Source organism: Saimiri boliviensis, chromosome 8 (assembly GCF_048565385.1).
Source record: "Saimiri boliviensis isolate mSaiBol1 chromosome 8, mSaiBol1.pri, whole genome shotgun sequence".
Taxonomy (NCBI): domain Eukaryota; kingdom Metazoa; phylum Chordata; class Mammalia; order Primates; family Cebidae; genus Saimiri; species Saimiri boliviensis.
In genome coordinates this window covers 71,641,800-71,656,909 of record NC_133456.1, presented here as the reverse complement: position 1 = coordinate 71,656,909, position 15,110 = coordinate 71,641,800, and the positions used below count along the sequence as shown (strand labels likewise).

The 15,110-nt window shown below is 36.1% G+C and overlaps 1 protein-coding gene across 6 annotated transcripts in view; it reads right to left on the bottom strand.

The window, feature by feature from the left end:
- The window catches only part of ATP11B (ATPase phospholipid transporting 11B (putative)), a 124,982-nt gene that overhangs the window by 30,795 nt on the left and 79,077 nt on the right, over nucleotides 1-15,110 (bottom strand). For all 6 annotated transcript variants that reach the window (XM_074404596.1, XM_039478872.2, XM_074404595.1 and 3 more), the window contains 6 exons: nucleotides 10,342-10,495; nucleotides 8,685-8,787; nucleotides 4,794-4,939; nucleotides 3,690-3,749; nucleotides 1,983-2,110; nucleotides 33-171 (listed from right to left, as the gene is read on the bottom strand). In XM_074404596.1, coding sequence (XP_074260697.1) covers nucleotides 33-171; nucleotides 1,983-2,110; nucleotides 3,690-3,749; nucleotides 4,794-4,939; nucleotides 8,685-8,787; nucleotides 10,342-10,495 — 730 coding nt within the window. The remainder of the gene's footprint in view (nucleotides 1-32; nucleotides 172-1,982; nucleotides 2,111-3,689; nucleotides 3,750-4,793; nucleotides 4,940-8,684; nucleotides 8,788-10,341; nucleotides 10,496-15,110) is intronic.

The window sequence follows — 15,110 nt, the reverse complement described above, 5'->3', positions numbered from 1 at the left end:
ACATGCATTCTTTAAAAAATTATATACTTTACCTGGCCATTTCCAAGCAGAGAGGCATCTTTCCCTATTAGTAAATAGGATCCAAAAAAGAAAATAAAGGCATGACTGAAACCCAGGATGGTCCAATAAAGAAATGTTTTAATACTTAAGAGGCAGTTTTTACTGATGTCTCTGTTAAAAAGAAGAGAAAAAAAAACACATTAGGAATCATTTATTATTTGCCTACTAAACAATTATTATAATTTGATAATTTAAAATTGCTTGAAAATATTAGCACAAAGAATAAATCCAAATTTACAAACCACTGCTTATAATATAATACATCTATTTAATAGCTTATAGTTCACATAATATATTCAAATACATTTTTCTCATTTGATAAAGAAATAGGAGAGGCTGGGCATGGTGGCTGGTGCCTGCAGTCCCAACACTTTGGGAGGCCGAGGCAGGAGGGTCACCTGAGACTAGGAGTTTGAGACCAGCCTGGGCAACACAGCAAAACCTTGTCTCTACTAAAAAAAATAAAAAATTTAAAATAAAAAAAAAAATTAGCCAGGCATGGTGGTATGTGCCTGCAATCCCAGTTACTCCAGAGGTTAAGATGGGAGAATTGCTTGACCCTGGGAGATTGAGGCTGCAGTGAACTATGATCTTGCTACTGCACTCCAGTCTGAGTGACAGAGCAAGACCCTGTCTCAGACATGAGAAAAAGAAATACGATATAGGCATTAACACTTCACTTTCATTTTGACAAGTTGATTTATCTGTTATATCCTTCTGTTAACATTTGGTCACTCTGCCATCATGGTCTCTTTTTAGTGAGGATATCTGAGTTAGGTTCAGAACTGATCCTCCTAACTTCCCTTCTAACGATAACTATTATGGGAAGAACAATCTATGCCAATCTGAGATCAAGCCCTGTCCTAGATAACCTGAGAAATCAAAGTAAATTAATCCAAATGTAGATAATTAGATGCCTCTATAAGTGGTACTTCAATAACTGCCTGTGTAAGCAATTATGGTGAAAACCACACTGGCCCTGAGGAACAGGTCCCAGTGACATCACTGGGATTACTTGGTTCTGGGAAAGCAGAGGATCTGGGGTGGGAATTAATGTCCTCACCTCTGCATTTCACACTAATTATTACTCATAAATTTTGCTAATAGAAGAAAAACTAACTTTTAGGAATTCTGGAGACTACCACTTACGAATAACCTCTTTTGTGCACATGAAATAGGTATTACTGGTTGTGACAATAAGTGCGAGTTACACAACTGTCCAGTGCATTCCCAGAATGAAAGTGCTCATTCCTAAAAAAAACTGGAAACATTATTCAAATTTTCTCTTTGAAAGAAACCTTTTTTCTTTGATATTCAACAACTTTAAATCGTATGACAACTAAAGAACTTTCCTTAGTAAAGCATTAATCAAGACATAAATAAATCTATTTTTTACTTTAAAAAGAACTGTGAATCTATAGACAAATGCACATGTATGTTTATTGCAGCACTGTTCACAACAGCAAAGATTTGGAACCAACCCAAATGCCCACCAATGACAGACTGGATAAAGAAAATGTGGCACATATACACCACGTAATACTATGCAGCCATAAAAAAGGATGAGTTCACGTCCTTTGCAGGGACATGAATGAAGCTGGAAACCATCATTCTCAGCAATTTAACAGGAACAGAAAACCAAACACCACATGTTCTCACTCACTTGTAAGTGGAAGTTGAACAATGAGAACACATGGTCACTAGGAGGGGAACATCATACACCAGAGCCTGTTGTGGGATGGGGAAGCTAGGGGAGGTAGAGCATTAGGAGAAATACCTAAAGTAGATGACGGGGTGATGGATGCAGCAAACCACCATTGCACACATATACCTTTGTAACAACCTGAATGTTCTGCACATGCACCCCAGAACTTAGTATGAAAGAAAAAAATTAAGGCCACTTAATACCAGAAAATACTTACCGATAGAGGGTGGGCTTATTTTGCAATACATGAGGGTCTATATGCTGTTCCAAAAGACTATATATCAGAATAGGTAGGGAAGTAAAACAAATATTGTATAAAGTCAGGTACACGCTGTCATACAATGTCTAGAAAGAAAAATTGGTAGGAATGTTGAGATTCTAAATTATGCATTACCATTATGCATACATCACAACTGTGCATATTAAAAACATAAAATTATAGTTTTAAAAATTTACACTAAAATCCACTGTAGTAATTTCAATTAAATAATTCCAATTTGTTTTTAATATAGACATAAATATATAATGTTCCTAGGTTGGTATTCTTTCTGAGAACTGGAATATTTTGCTATGTCAGGTGCTTATGGAGTTATAGTGAGTTAGATTAACATTTCGAATTCTCCCCAATTTGGTCAGAGTAAAGTAATTTTACCTCCTTCTTCTCCAGGTACTGCAGGCATCTTACCACTCCTTCCATACGTGACACGTAAAGTTCACCTTTCATGGTTTTGTCTCCCTGTCTACATCCTACACTTCCTTTAAGGCACTGAACAAGATTATCTTACATGAAACTCTGCATGATGGCTCAAGTCCTTGATGCTATCTTGCTCTTCTAAACAGTCACAGATCCCACTGCTGGTACTAATCACTCAGCACTTTGCCTATGCTTCACATATTGTTTTTATTTTTATGAATACTACCTCCCAAATTACAACTATAAACTCCCCAGAAAACCTAATCAAAATACGTCAGTTTCCCTTGTTGTACTGTCTTAGCATATTCTTTAGTTCATTCAGGTAAATAAACTTTTAATGGTAATCAGTGCCTAAGCAAGTATGTGGAATTTAGAGTTACAGATTGTAAACAGGATAAAATAGCAATTCAGAATAGTAAAACACTCATGAAAAACCTAAGATAATTAAGCTCTTGATTTTTCAATAAATTAGAACTAGCGCTGATCAATTTGAGATGTATGATATGTGATATGTGAAAAGGGTGCCTGCCACAGTAGTCAGAAGCAGTAGGTCAAAGTCATGGTTTAGTCATTAACTTAGCAAGGCAAGTTGCTTAATTTCTGTGGATTTAATTTTCCTTTTCTAGAAATTAAAACAGAGTACATCAGGACTGGTAAATATGTGACATGCATGCAAACAAAGACCCACCTTGTGCCCACTACAACTACTGCTAACAAATGACATTTTCCCTGTGAGTCTGCAGCTTTAGGGTCCTTTTCAATGTAGCACTCTAGGTGCCTTATCAATTATTCAAAGGCAGCTTCTGAGATTAAACCTGTATGTCATCCCTGGACTACATCACTATTGCTCCTTCCAATCTAAGACATTTCGAGTCAAAAATAAAAAGGAGGTGAACCTCCAACTTATCTGGCCTGGTTTGATTTGGATTTTAAAGAAATATCACAAATAAGTTATCAGAATTCTCTCATAAACTGTTAAGAGTTATCATCTATTTTTTAAAAGCATCCAGAATTATATTTTGGTATTAACACTCACCTTAAACAGAAAACCAGAAAAAATAAATATTCTGAATGTTATGCTGGTTAAATATACTAAATAGAAAAGTTTTGTCTGGTTCCCTGCAAGAGTAAGAAAAATGAAACAGTCCCTTCAAGTGTCTATGAAAATCTGAACATACATATCTTACTCTAAAAGGACAAAATACAAAACACAAGTTTCTATTTACTTACTTGTTGAGAAAACAAACAGTAGAACTGATATAAAAACTGGGGTGTGATAAAGCACACATTCTGAAAAACAAGATTAAATGGGAAATAATTAAAATATTTAGGTCTAAAAGACAAAATAAAAAATAAGAAAATGGCTATTAAAGTGTCCACAAACAATCTCAATTGGTATGGTAAGTAAAGGATAAGGACTTGCCCATATAAGACAGAAAAGCAGGATTCCCATTTTATGAAAAAATGTCTAAAAACATTCTAAGCAACAGTGCAGATATCAGAATGAAAAAACCTGACTCCTCTTATTGCCAAGCAATACTGTAATTTTGAATTTACAACCTTCAAACTATTACTAAATACTTTTCATATACAGTACAGTAAGATTTACTCAAACTTTAGGGCTATGGTATCTTTACAACACAACAATGTTTGAAACACACAATAAAGAAGTTTTGAACCATCAAAATTTCTTTCCATCTCAATATACTCATATTATAAGTAAAAGCTAGAAAAATAAGACAGAAAAGAGTTGCCATCATCATCTTACAGCAATATGCAACCTTGTGTTCTTTCACTGGATTGCAGCTATCAATTATGGAAATATACGCAACACAGTACACTCTGGTGTTATTAAATATACTGGTAACGGGCTGTTAATGAGGATTCTGCAGATTCCCACTTTGTCCAAAAGGATCCAACAACAGAACAGTATTTCAATGTAATTTGTTTCTTTGTAATCCTATGTATTTTATTTTATGCATATAAAAGCTCTATACTGAGCTTACACATCTCATTCAATTACTAAAGGGTCATTCATGGCATAAAAAGGCTAAGAACCTCTACCTGAAACCATTATGTTGGTGTTAAAACTTATTGCGGTTCAGGACAAAATAACTTTAAGGACATCAAATGTACTGTGTTCTAATTTACATGGAACCCTTGGGCCCCAGGCAACCACTGATTTGGTTTCTGTCAGTACAGAACCCATTTATGACAAAATACTATTATGTTTACTTATTGAAACAATTTTAAAGAAAAAACATATATGGTTATGACATTCCTTAAATTGACACTTCATATATCAATAATTGACACTAAATACATAAAACTCACCTTATAAAAAAAATACTGTACAAGGGTAGCTATTCTAATATAATAAAAATGACCATGAACAAAGAGCAATTTGGAGAGGAATTTAAATCTGGCTATTGCATAGTCACTGTTTCTTGCAGCCTGTCTTCCCTCTTTACCCATGATTCCTGTAATAAAAGAGACAAAAGACATGTTTCACTGGTAACTGGTAAGTGTAATTTTCATGATAAATCTACAAATATCTTAATTATTTATAATAGTTGAACACACACTTAGGAACATTAACTCCTAATATACAGGAGATAGCTGATGTCCACAAGGTTGTTCTACTTAAATATATAATTACTAGAAAGCTACAATATTTATCAGACACATAACACCAATTTGTAAAGAATTAGAATATAAACAGACAGGCCGGGTGCGGTGGCTCACAGCACTTTGGGAGGCTAAGGAGGGCAGATCATGAGGTCAGGAGATCATGACCATACTGGCTAACATGGTGAAACCCCATCTCTACTAAAAATACAAAAAATTAGCCGGGCATGGTGGTGAGTGCCTCTAATCTGAGCTACTTGGGAGGCTGAGGGAGGACAATTGCTTGAACCCAGGAGGCGGAGGTTGCAGCGATTCAAGCTCACGCCACTGTACTCCAGCCTGGGTGACAGTGCAAGACTCAATCTCCAAATATATATAAAATAATACTGAAAGTTAAGGATTTAGCAGGAGCATCAATTATTACACTAATAAGTACAAGTACTGGGTAACACTTCCAATGGACGGAATGCTATAAAATACTTCACTATTTTCAATGAATATAAAAAATATTCAAATTGAGTCATTTGAATTTAACAAAATGAGCGTAACACTTCCATGAATAAGTCAAAATGTGCTTTTTAAGACAAAAATATGAATTTAACTTTTAAAAAATGTACAGTATCATTTGAAATCAGTGCATCATTTCATCTGACAATTATGAGTACTTTTTTAAAGGTTACAATAATCCTTAAGGTTTCAAAAGAGAAAAAGAGTCATCACCCAGTTTGTATTTTTCAATCCAGAAGCAACTTTTAAAAATGATTTCAAAATTAAAATTTGTCATAAAAGGATGAAAGTGTTTCAAAATGTAAAATGAAAAAAAACTATATTCATAATCCCTAGAGAAAACCGGTTGTTTGTCTGCATTCTTTCAGAAATTTTCTGCTTATTTCATGTCTGTGTGTGGATGTTATTTCATATATACAAAAACATGTATAAAATGTGGCTCAGGCTGGGCGTGGTGGCTCACGCATCTCATCTCAGCACTTTGGGAGGCCAATGCGGTGGATGACTTGAGGTCAGGAGTTTGACCTGAGGTCAGGAGTTTGGAACCAGCCTGGCCAAAATGGCGAAATCCTATCTCTATTAAAAATACAGGCTGGGCACGGTGGCTCAAGCCTGTAATCCCAGCACTTTGGGAGGCCGAGGCAGGTGGATCACAAGGTTGAGAGATCGAGACCAACCTGGTCAACATGGTGAAACCCCGTCTCTACTAAAAATACAAAAAATTAGCTGGGCATGGTGGCGCGTGCCTATAATCCCAGCTACTCAGGAGGCTGAGGCAGGAGAATTGCCTGAACCCAGGAGGCGGAGGTTGCGGTGAGCCGAGATCGCGCCATTGCACTCTAGCCTGGGTAAAAAGAGCGAAACTCCGTCTCAAAAAAAAAAAAAAAAAGAATACAAAATACAGGTGTGGTGATAAGCACCTCTTAGCTCAGGAGGCTAAGGCAGAAGAATCTCAAAAAAAAAAAAAAAAATTTACAATTTGCTTTTGTTGCTTACCAGATTACGTACATTGCTTATAATGTATACCTGTAACGTTTATTTTTATTAACATGCTCAATTTTTTCCTAGAAGAAATTCCTGCATGCATAATTGTAATGTCAATAGGCATACATTTAAAATTTTGTTTTGAATAAGGATGCAGGGTATACCAATTTACGCTCCCACTAACGTTGTATAAGATCATTTGTTAATCTATACCTTTACCAACTCCAGGCTTATCAATGTTTGTAATACATTATAGTACATACCAATCTGATAGGCAATTTTAATTTCCATTCCTTGGATTGTTGGAGGGCCTGACTTTTTTCTTTTTTTTTGAGACAGAGTCTTGCTCTGTCCCCAGGCGCCAGGCTGGAGTGCAGTAGTGTGATATCGGCTCACTGCAACCTCCATCTCCTGGGTTCAAGAAATTCTCCTGCCTCAGCCTCCCCAGCAGCTGGGACTACAGGCGCGCGCCACCACGCTCAGCTAATTTTTGTATGTTTAGTACAGACAGCATTTCACCATTTTGGCCTGGACAATCTCGATCTCTTGACCTCATGTTCTGCCTGCCTTGGCCTCCCAAAGTGCTGTGATTATAGGTGTGAGCCACCGCGCCCAGCCTGAACTTTTTTTTTCCATACATTTAGTATTCTTTTTCGATTTCTCCTTTTGGGACAACCAATTGCTCACATTCTTCCACATATTTCTACTACAATGTTTTTCTTATTCTCATTAATATGTTAATACTTCATAACCAGGATTATTAAAACTTTGTCATCTATTTTACAAATATTCTTTACCAGTTCGTCTTTAAAATTTGTTTTGGGAGTTTTTACCTCTGCACAATCTTTTCCCTATAGTTTCCCTTGCTTTGGTGTTGTCCTCGAAAGATTCTTCCACACCTCAAATAACAGAACTACTCATTAAAGTTTCTTCTATTATTTTTTGGGTCTTTATTAGTTATTTAAATCCTAATTCATCCTGAATTTGTTTTGTTGTAAGTAATAGAAAGAGACCCAACTTCTCTTTTTTTCCAAATAACAAGTTTTATCCATTTTTTTAAAAATAAATAATTTGTTTTCCTGCTTATTTGAAGTATTTCCTTTGTTATATTCTAAACTTCCAGAAGCTTGAATGCATTCTAGTCACTGGTCTATTATCATTACAGAATCAAACTGTTATAAATATTGTACGTTTTTATGGCCTCAAATGTATTGTATAGGAAGTTATCATCAAGATGCTATGAAGATTTACATGAACTAAAAGGAGAATTAAGTTTTCAAAATGAAGAGTTAATTATCTGAAAGAGGAAGGAATTATTTGAGAGACACATGGGAAAGACCAGACCTGATAAGTACTCATCTAGCACACTATAGAGACTACTCCAGAACAGAGATGAGCTTAACTCTCACATTTTATCCTTCCATTAAAAAACCCCAAGCCTATACTTTTCATTTTGCTCTGTATTTATATAGTAAGATTACATAGCTAAAAAGAAAAGGATTAATAAATTACATATGATAAAATGATATTAGCAGTCTGAATCAAAAGTTCTAGGCAAAAATAGAAAAGAGTAATGATAAAGGTTATTAAAATAAGAAAACTACTTGAGATTTTATATTTTTATTATTGTTTGGTGCAATTTCCTGCCTTTATAATTATCTTTAAAATGCACTGTAGAATCTTTAGATTTACAAATAAACTGAGTAACAGCAACATTCTAAAACAAGAACCAAAAGGGCAACTATGTAAACCATAAATTTAGAATTTAAAAAAGGTAAAATAATGTGAAAATACTTTAAAAGGTACAAATGGTATGTAAAAATAAAGTTAATTTTACTATGAAAAAGAACTGGCAAAGACAAAATTCGCTAATGTGGTATTTATTCCATTTAAAATGTGAAACTAAAATCTGGAATGAAAATATACATAATAGTGGGCTTAATTATAGTAAGTTTCTGATGGGGTACACTGTTATATTATCATGTTGCATTTAGTTTTCACAAATTTGATACTGCACTTTAATCTACAAAAAGAAAATTCAAAACAACCAAATAATACCACCAACTTTAAAAGTTCAGGAAAAACTTTTCAGGAAAAATTAATCACCTATGCCAACATGGGCTTCTTGTATCATGCTTACATCATTAGCACCATCACCAACAGCCAATGTTATAGGTTTCTCAGGTGATATTTTTATTAGTCTTATTACCTGAAAGACATAATGAATTAGTTATTTATGACACAATTTCAATTTTCTGGCATTTCTATAAAGTCACTTATCTAAAATGCCTCTAGTAAGAACACTAATGAAAGAAATATTTAATTTCACATTAGATAATAATATGCACTGAGGTTCTTTTTTTTTTTGAGGGTATCTCAAGATTTTAGGAATGTCTTTCAGAAATGATATTAATTATCTTTGGATTTTATGATGAGAAACAAGAATCTCTTAAATACAGCTTAAAGATTAGAAGGATTAATAACTGGGTAAAAAAAATGACTCCACTTAATTCAAGTTAGACAAAATTTTTTCTTTCTCAAGAAATTATTTTTTCATTTGACATGAAAGAAAAATAATTTTTTCCTTTTGTAATAAAATTTAAACATGTTTTAAAAATCAATATTCAATTTAATGAACTAAAAAAAAACTGTTTCTTTGGAATTATTGAATGTACTTTGATAAAGAACCTTGGTATTTGCTCTGTTTGATCTCCAATTTTAGTCTCCACAGACTGAGGTACATGAATTATCAGAACACAGGCACTGTAACAAAATTCCACAAAGCCCCAAAAATTGGATGACCTATATGGGAAATAATATTTAGATGTGCATTGCAAAGGATATTTGTGAAAAATAGTCTAAGACTTCAAATACCAAATTTAGACTTATAAAAAGTGTTTGTCCGGGCACATGGTGACTCACGCCTGTAGTCCCAGCACTTTAAGAGGCCAAGGCAGGCAGATCATGAGGTGTGGAGTTCAAGACCAGCCTGGCCAACATGGTAAAACCCCAACTCTACTAAAAATACAAAAATTAGCTGGGCATGGTGGCGAGTGCCTATAGTGCCAGCTACTCGGGAGGTTGAGTTGGAAGAATTGCTTGAACCTGAGAGGCTGAGGTTACAGGGAGCCGAGATTGGGCCACTGCACTCCAGCCTGTGTGACAGAGTGAGACTCCTTCTAAAAAAAAAAAAAATGTTTATATAGGCTTTCACTTGAATCACATAGGTAGCTGAAATTTAAATATTTCCTATGTATAAGCTTTACAAGTTAATTGGCTTTTCAACTTTTTGCACCAAAGCTTTATTTATCACTTTATAGCCAAAAGTAACAAAAAATTATTACTTCATAAGAATGTTGTATAACTATGTATCACTGTAACAACAAATTATCACTTCATGAGAATGCAAGAATAAATGGAGATCAACAGAAGCATCTGAAGGTGCAAATGACTGATGTCTCTCCTAGGCTCCTTCACTCGCTAAGTAACAAACTTGTGAAACATTAGTTATCACAGTTTAATTTCTGCAAGATCACAAACTGCTACTCATCACAGACTTTCTGGGTCACTGAATAGTTGAAACTCACTGAGAATTCCAAAAGTCTAATGTACATGGTTAAAATGTATAATATGAGATGTGACTGACTCCTAGTAAAATTTATATACTGTATAGTACCAAATAAAACTATGTAAGGCATTAACTTTAAAGAATACGTTTATATCTAAATATCTGTATGGGACTTTTTATAACATATATACATACTTTTGCTTTCTGCAGTGGAGCCATACGACAGCATAATACAGCTGAACAATTTCTGCAAACTTCCATAAATAGTTTTTCATGCTCCCTGAGTGCAAGAGATAGGCTGGTCCCATCCACTACCAGCCCATGCTGAATCACATGATCCTCTGTAATTCTAAAAGAGAAAATAATTATATTCTCTGTAAGATAGTTTGAAGCCGTATTATTTACACTCATATAGAACAACACATTCTTACTGAAAGACAGATCATTTACCCACAGCCCTTACTGTTATAAGACTGATGTGTCAGGAAACAAACTCTGCTGTATTACCTTAAGTTTAAAATTAAGCAGAACTGAGTCACTGATATGATGAGTAAAACAGATAATATTCAATTATTTTTTTTTTTGGAAACAGTGTCTTGGTTTGTTACCCAGGGTGGAGTATAGGGGCTCACTGTAGCCCTGATCTCCTGGGCTCAAGTGATTCTCTCTTAAATTTAGCCAATCATGGTGGCTAAACTTCAGCTTCCCAAGTATCTGGGACTACAGGAATGAGCCACCATGATTGGCTAATTGTTGTTATTTTTAGTAGAGACAGGGTTTCACCATGTTGCCCACCCAGCATGGTCTCAAACTTCTGACCTCAAGCGATCTGCCTGTCTCAGCCTCTCAGAGTGCTGGGATTACAGGTGTGAGGTGCTATTCCTGGCCTAATATTCAATTTTACGATGAAATGATATACACAGTAATTATATTTTGTAAAATATGAATTATAATACATAATCTGAGGATATTCTCCCAAATGGTATGAAAAGTCTTACAAAAACCGAAGCATTAAACATTTAGCAAATCCTAATTAAAAAAACTATGAAATCAAGAATGTTCAGGAAAACCCATGATCAAGATTTACCATATGTATAACAAGCAAGTAAAAGAATGAAGGAACAATACTGTCATTCGATAGGAAATCTATGATGGATTGTAATGGTAGATATTACTATGGGAAAACATGGATAACACCTCACAAGTGGGCATATGCTACATAGGAGCTACTCCAAGTACAGTCTCATTGCTAGAAGGTGGGCAAACCATTTGTTGCCAGGAAGAGATAAGAAGACTACGCCAGAATATAAATCAACAAAATCACTAAGCACACTATTTCATTAAACTGATTCGCCCCTCTTCCCATTTCTCCTTTGGTAATAACACTTTCTTGATGAATGAAGTATACCTAGATTTATATTTTGACATAAGCTCCTTTATGTTGTTGAAAGCCAGTACTCAGTGCAGCACTGTGCTATATACACCTTATATGAAAATGTTTATATAGGTACACCACAAGTACCACAGGCTCACAGAACAGCAGACTCTGCTGAGAACTATCCCTCCATTTAAAAATAAGAAGTGAGCACTCTGGGAGGCCAAGGCGGGTGGATCACGAGGTCAAGAGATCGAGACCATCCTGGTCAACATGGTGAAACCCCGTCTCTACTAAAAATGCAAAAATTAGCTGGGCGTAGTGGCGTTCGCCTGTAGTCCCAGCTACTCAGGAGGCTGAGGCAGGAGAATTGCTTGACCCCAGGAGGCGGAGGTTGCGGTGAGCCGAGATTGCGCCATTGCACTCCAGCCTGGGTAACAAGAGTAAAACTCTGTCTCAAAAAAAAAAAAAAAAAAAAAACAAAAACAAGTGAGAAGACTATTAAATGAGCACAAGCTACAAAAGTTAAACATAAATTGATAGATTTTAGTCTTATAATAAAAATTTTTGTAAGTTAAGGTGATGTCTTTCATAGTATGCCTAATCACTGTTGGGTTGTGCTATAGTAATAAGTGGTAAGCAATTCACTTTACAGCACAGAATTTCATAAAATGTAATTTTCTTATGACTAATTCTCCAATATCTGAAATCAACACCTATATTGACTATAGCACAATATTTTATGACTTTTTATAATCAGATTTTTCTTTCCTATTGGCCAAACTTTATTTGGCAATTTGTACTGTCTCCACTGTCTTCAGCCTGTCCAAAGCACTACCTGAGCAACACGCCTCAGAAATGCTAGCAGTCAAGAGTGAGACAGAGCAAATCAGTTTTCCTCGGAAACATTCCCAAGGCACATGAAATTAGGTTTTCCTCTGGACAGACTTCATGAATCATAGTATGATCTTTTTTTTTTTTTTTTTTTTTGAGGCGGAGTTTTCGCTCTTGTTACCCAGGCTGGAGTGCAATGGCGCGGTCTCGGCTCACTGCAACCTCCGCCTCCTGGGTTCAGGCAATTCTCCTGCCTCAGCCTCCTGAGTAGCTGGGATTACAGGCACGTGCCACCATGCCCAGCTAATTTTTTTTGTATTTTTAGTAGAGACGGGGTTTCACCATGTTGACCAGGATGGTCTCGATCTCTCGACCTCGTGATCCACCCGCCTCAGCCTCCCAAAGTGCTGGGATTACAGGCTTGAGCCACCGCGCCCGGCTCATAGTATGATCTTACAATCCATGGAATAATATTTAAGAAATATGGAAAAGGAGGCACATCTTTGGCACACAGGTGGCATTTGTCATCTCTGTAGCCCCATGCATCACTATTCTTCATACCCTGTCCCATCTATACCACTCCCTGGCCATAGTTTATAATATTTTCCTTGAATATGTCCCCCTCTCCTCAGCTCTGAATTTGCAATCCCTGCTCCCTTTGCTGACAGAGTGAGACAGCATTTCACTCTGTCACCTAGGCTGGAGTGCAGTGGTGTGATCACAGCTCACTGCAGCCTTAACCTCCCTGGTTCAATCCATCCTCCCACCTCAGCCTCCCAAGTAGCTGGGACTACAGGCGTGTGTTACCACACCTAATTTTTGTATTGTTTGTGGAGACAGGGTTTCACTATGTTGTCCAGGCTGGTCTTAAACTCCTAGACTCAAGTGATCTGCCTGCCTTGGCCTCTCAAAGTGATTACAGGCCACTGTGCCTATAAATCAGGATTATGAGCCACTGGGCCCAGCATCCCCTTTGCTTCTGAGTGTCACTCTGTCCAGTGAACATTTCACCTCACAGAAGGCACCACAGTCACTGGTTGTTCCAAAGCTCTCCCTGATAGCCCTGGGCTAGGTGAAGCTTCTCTCTTCTGTCCTCCCAGAGCTTCTGTTCTTGCCTCAGTTACAGTTGTTGGGACAGGACTATGACAGTGTATTTACTTCTCTGTTTTCCCTACACACTGTAAGTATTCAGGGTGTAAACAACACACCTTATGTCTCTGTTCCAAATGTCTAGACAGATGACAATATATCTCTGTGAAGGAATACATATATATATATATATATATATATATATATATATATATATATATCTCCATCCTAGAGCTTTCAAAGGCATGAAACTCTTTGTTCAACACAAGATTTTTATAACAAATATTTCCTGAAACTCTGTGAATCAAAGGTCCTATTGACTTATATGGTTATCTCATAAAATGTATTCCATCAAAAAGGTATCTCTAAAATATAGCATAAATTTCACATAGCAAGTGCTATGGTTTGAATGTCATACACCTTCCACAATTCGTTCTGAAAGTTAATTGCCACTGTGGCGGTATTATGAAGAGGGGCCTTTGGAAAGCAATGAAATCACAGTGGCTTTGCCTTCATGCATGGACTCATGCCCTGATCAAAGAAGCTTCGGAAGTCTGCCCTCTCTCTGCCTTTTGTCCCTTTCACCGTGAGGACACGGCAATCCTCTCTTCAAAAGGCAGCAACAACAAGGCATCATTTTGGCAGAGAGCAGCCCTCACCATACAACTTGCTGGTGCCTTGATCTTCAACTTCCCAGCCTTCAGAATTGTGAGAAATAAATTTCTGTTCTTCATAAATTACCTAGTCTCAGGTATTTTGCTACAGCAGTACAAACAGATGAAGACGGCAGGTCTAAAATTCACTTTTATAGTCTTTCTTTTATAATATAGCTTTTATACAAAAAAGAAAATGAATACTAATGATTAGCATATATATTAAAACCACCTATATAAAGAAGACTTAAAGAAAACAGCCTAAATTACAAATACTAATCTTCTGATGACTTTATTATATTAACCACTGTATATGCTTTACAATTTTCAGTATTTTTCAAGTAGACACTGATTATTTTTATGATCAGAAATATTTTTTAAAATTTTTATTTTTTAGGCGAGAGCATAGTTCACTGTAGCCTTGGACTTCTGGGCTTAAGTGATACTCTTGCCCCAGCTTCTGGAGTTAACTGGGACTACAGGTACACGCCACCACACCTGGCTAACGTTTAAATTTTCTCTGGGGACAGGGCCTCGCTATGTTGACCAGGTTGGTCTCAAACTCCTGCGCTCGAGATTCACCTCAGCCTCCCACAGTGTTGGGATTATAGACATGAGCCACTATGCCCAGCCAGAAAAAACTATTTAAAAAGGCATATACAAAGTAAGTGATTCTGAGCAAATAATTTCTGTGTTTTAGGGAGTTTGTGATACTACAGTATTTAAATGTTTAAGCAGCCACAATGTTGTTGACACTGTCCCAAAACTGTAGTGTAATTACCTAAATCAATTGCCTTTTTGCACCCAAAGACCCAGTGTGACCCTATTTAAGAGATATTTTTAAAAGATCCTGTACTGTCTTTTAAAAATATCTATGAAATAGGTTTTGAAAAGATGAACTCTAGGCTTTAGTATCACATCAATTGCCTGCATAAAAAATATAAATAAAACATTGAATGTATATTAACAACTATGATACTGTCTCTTTTTGTTTATTTTTCTGGATTAGTATC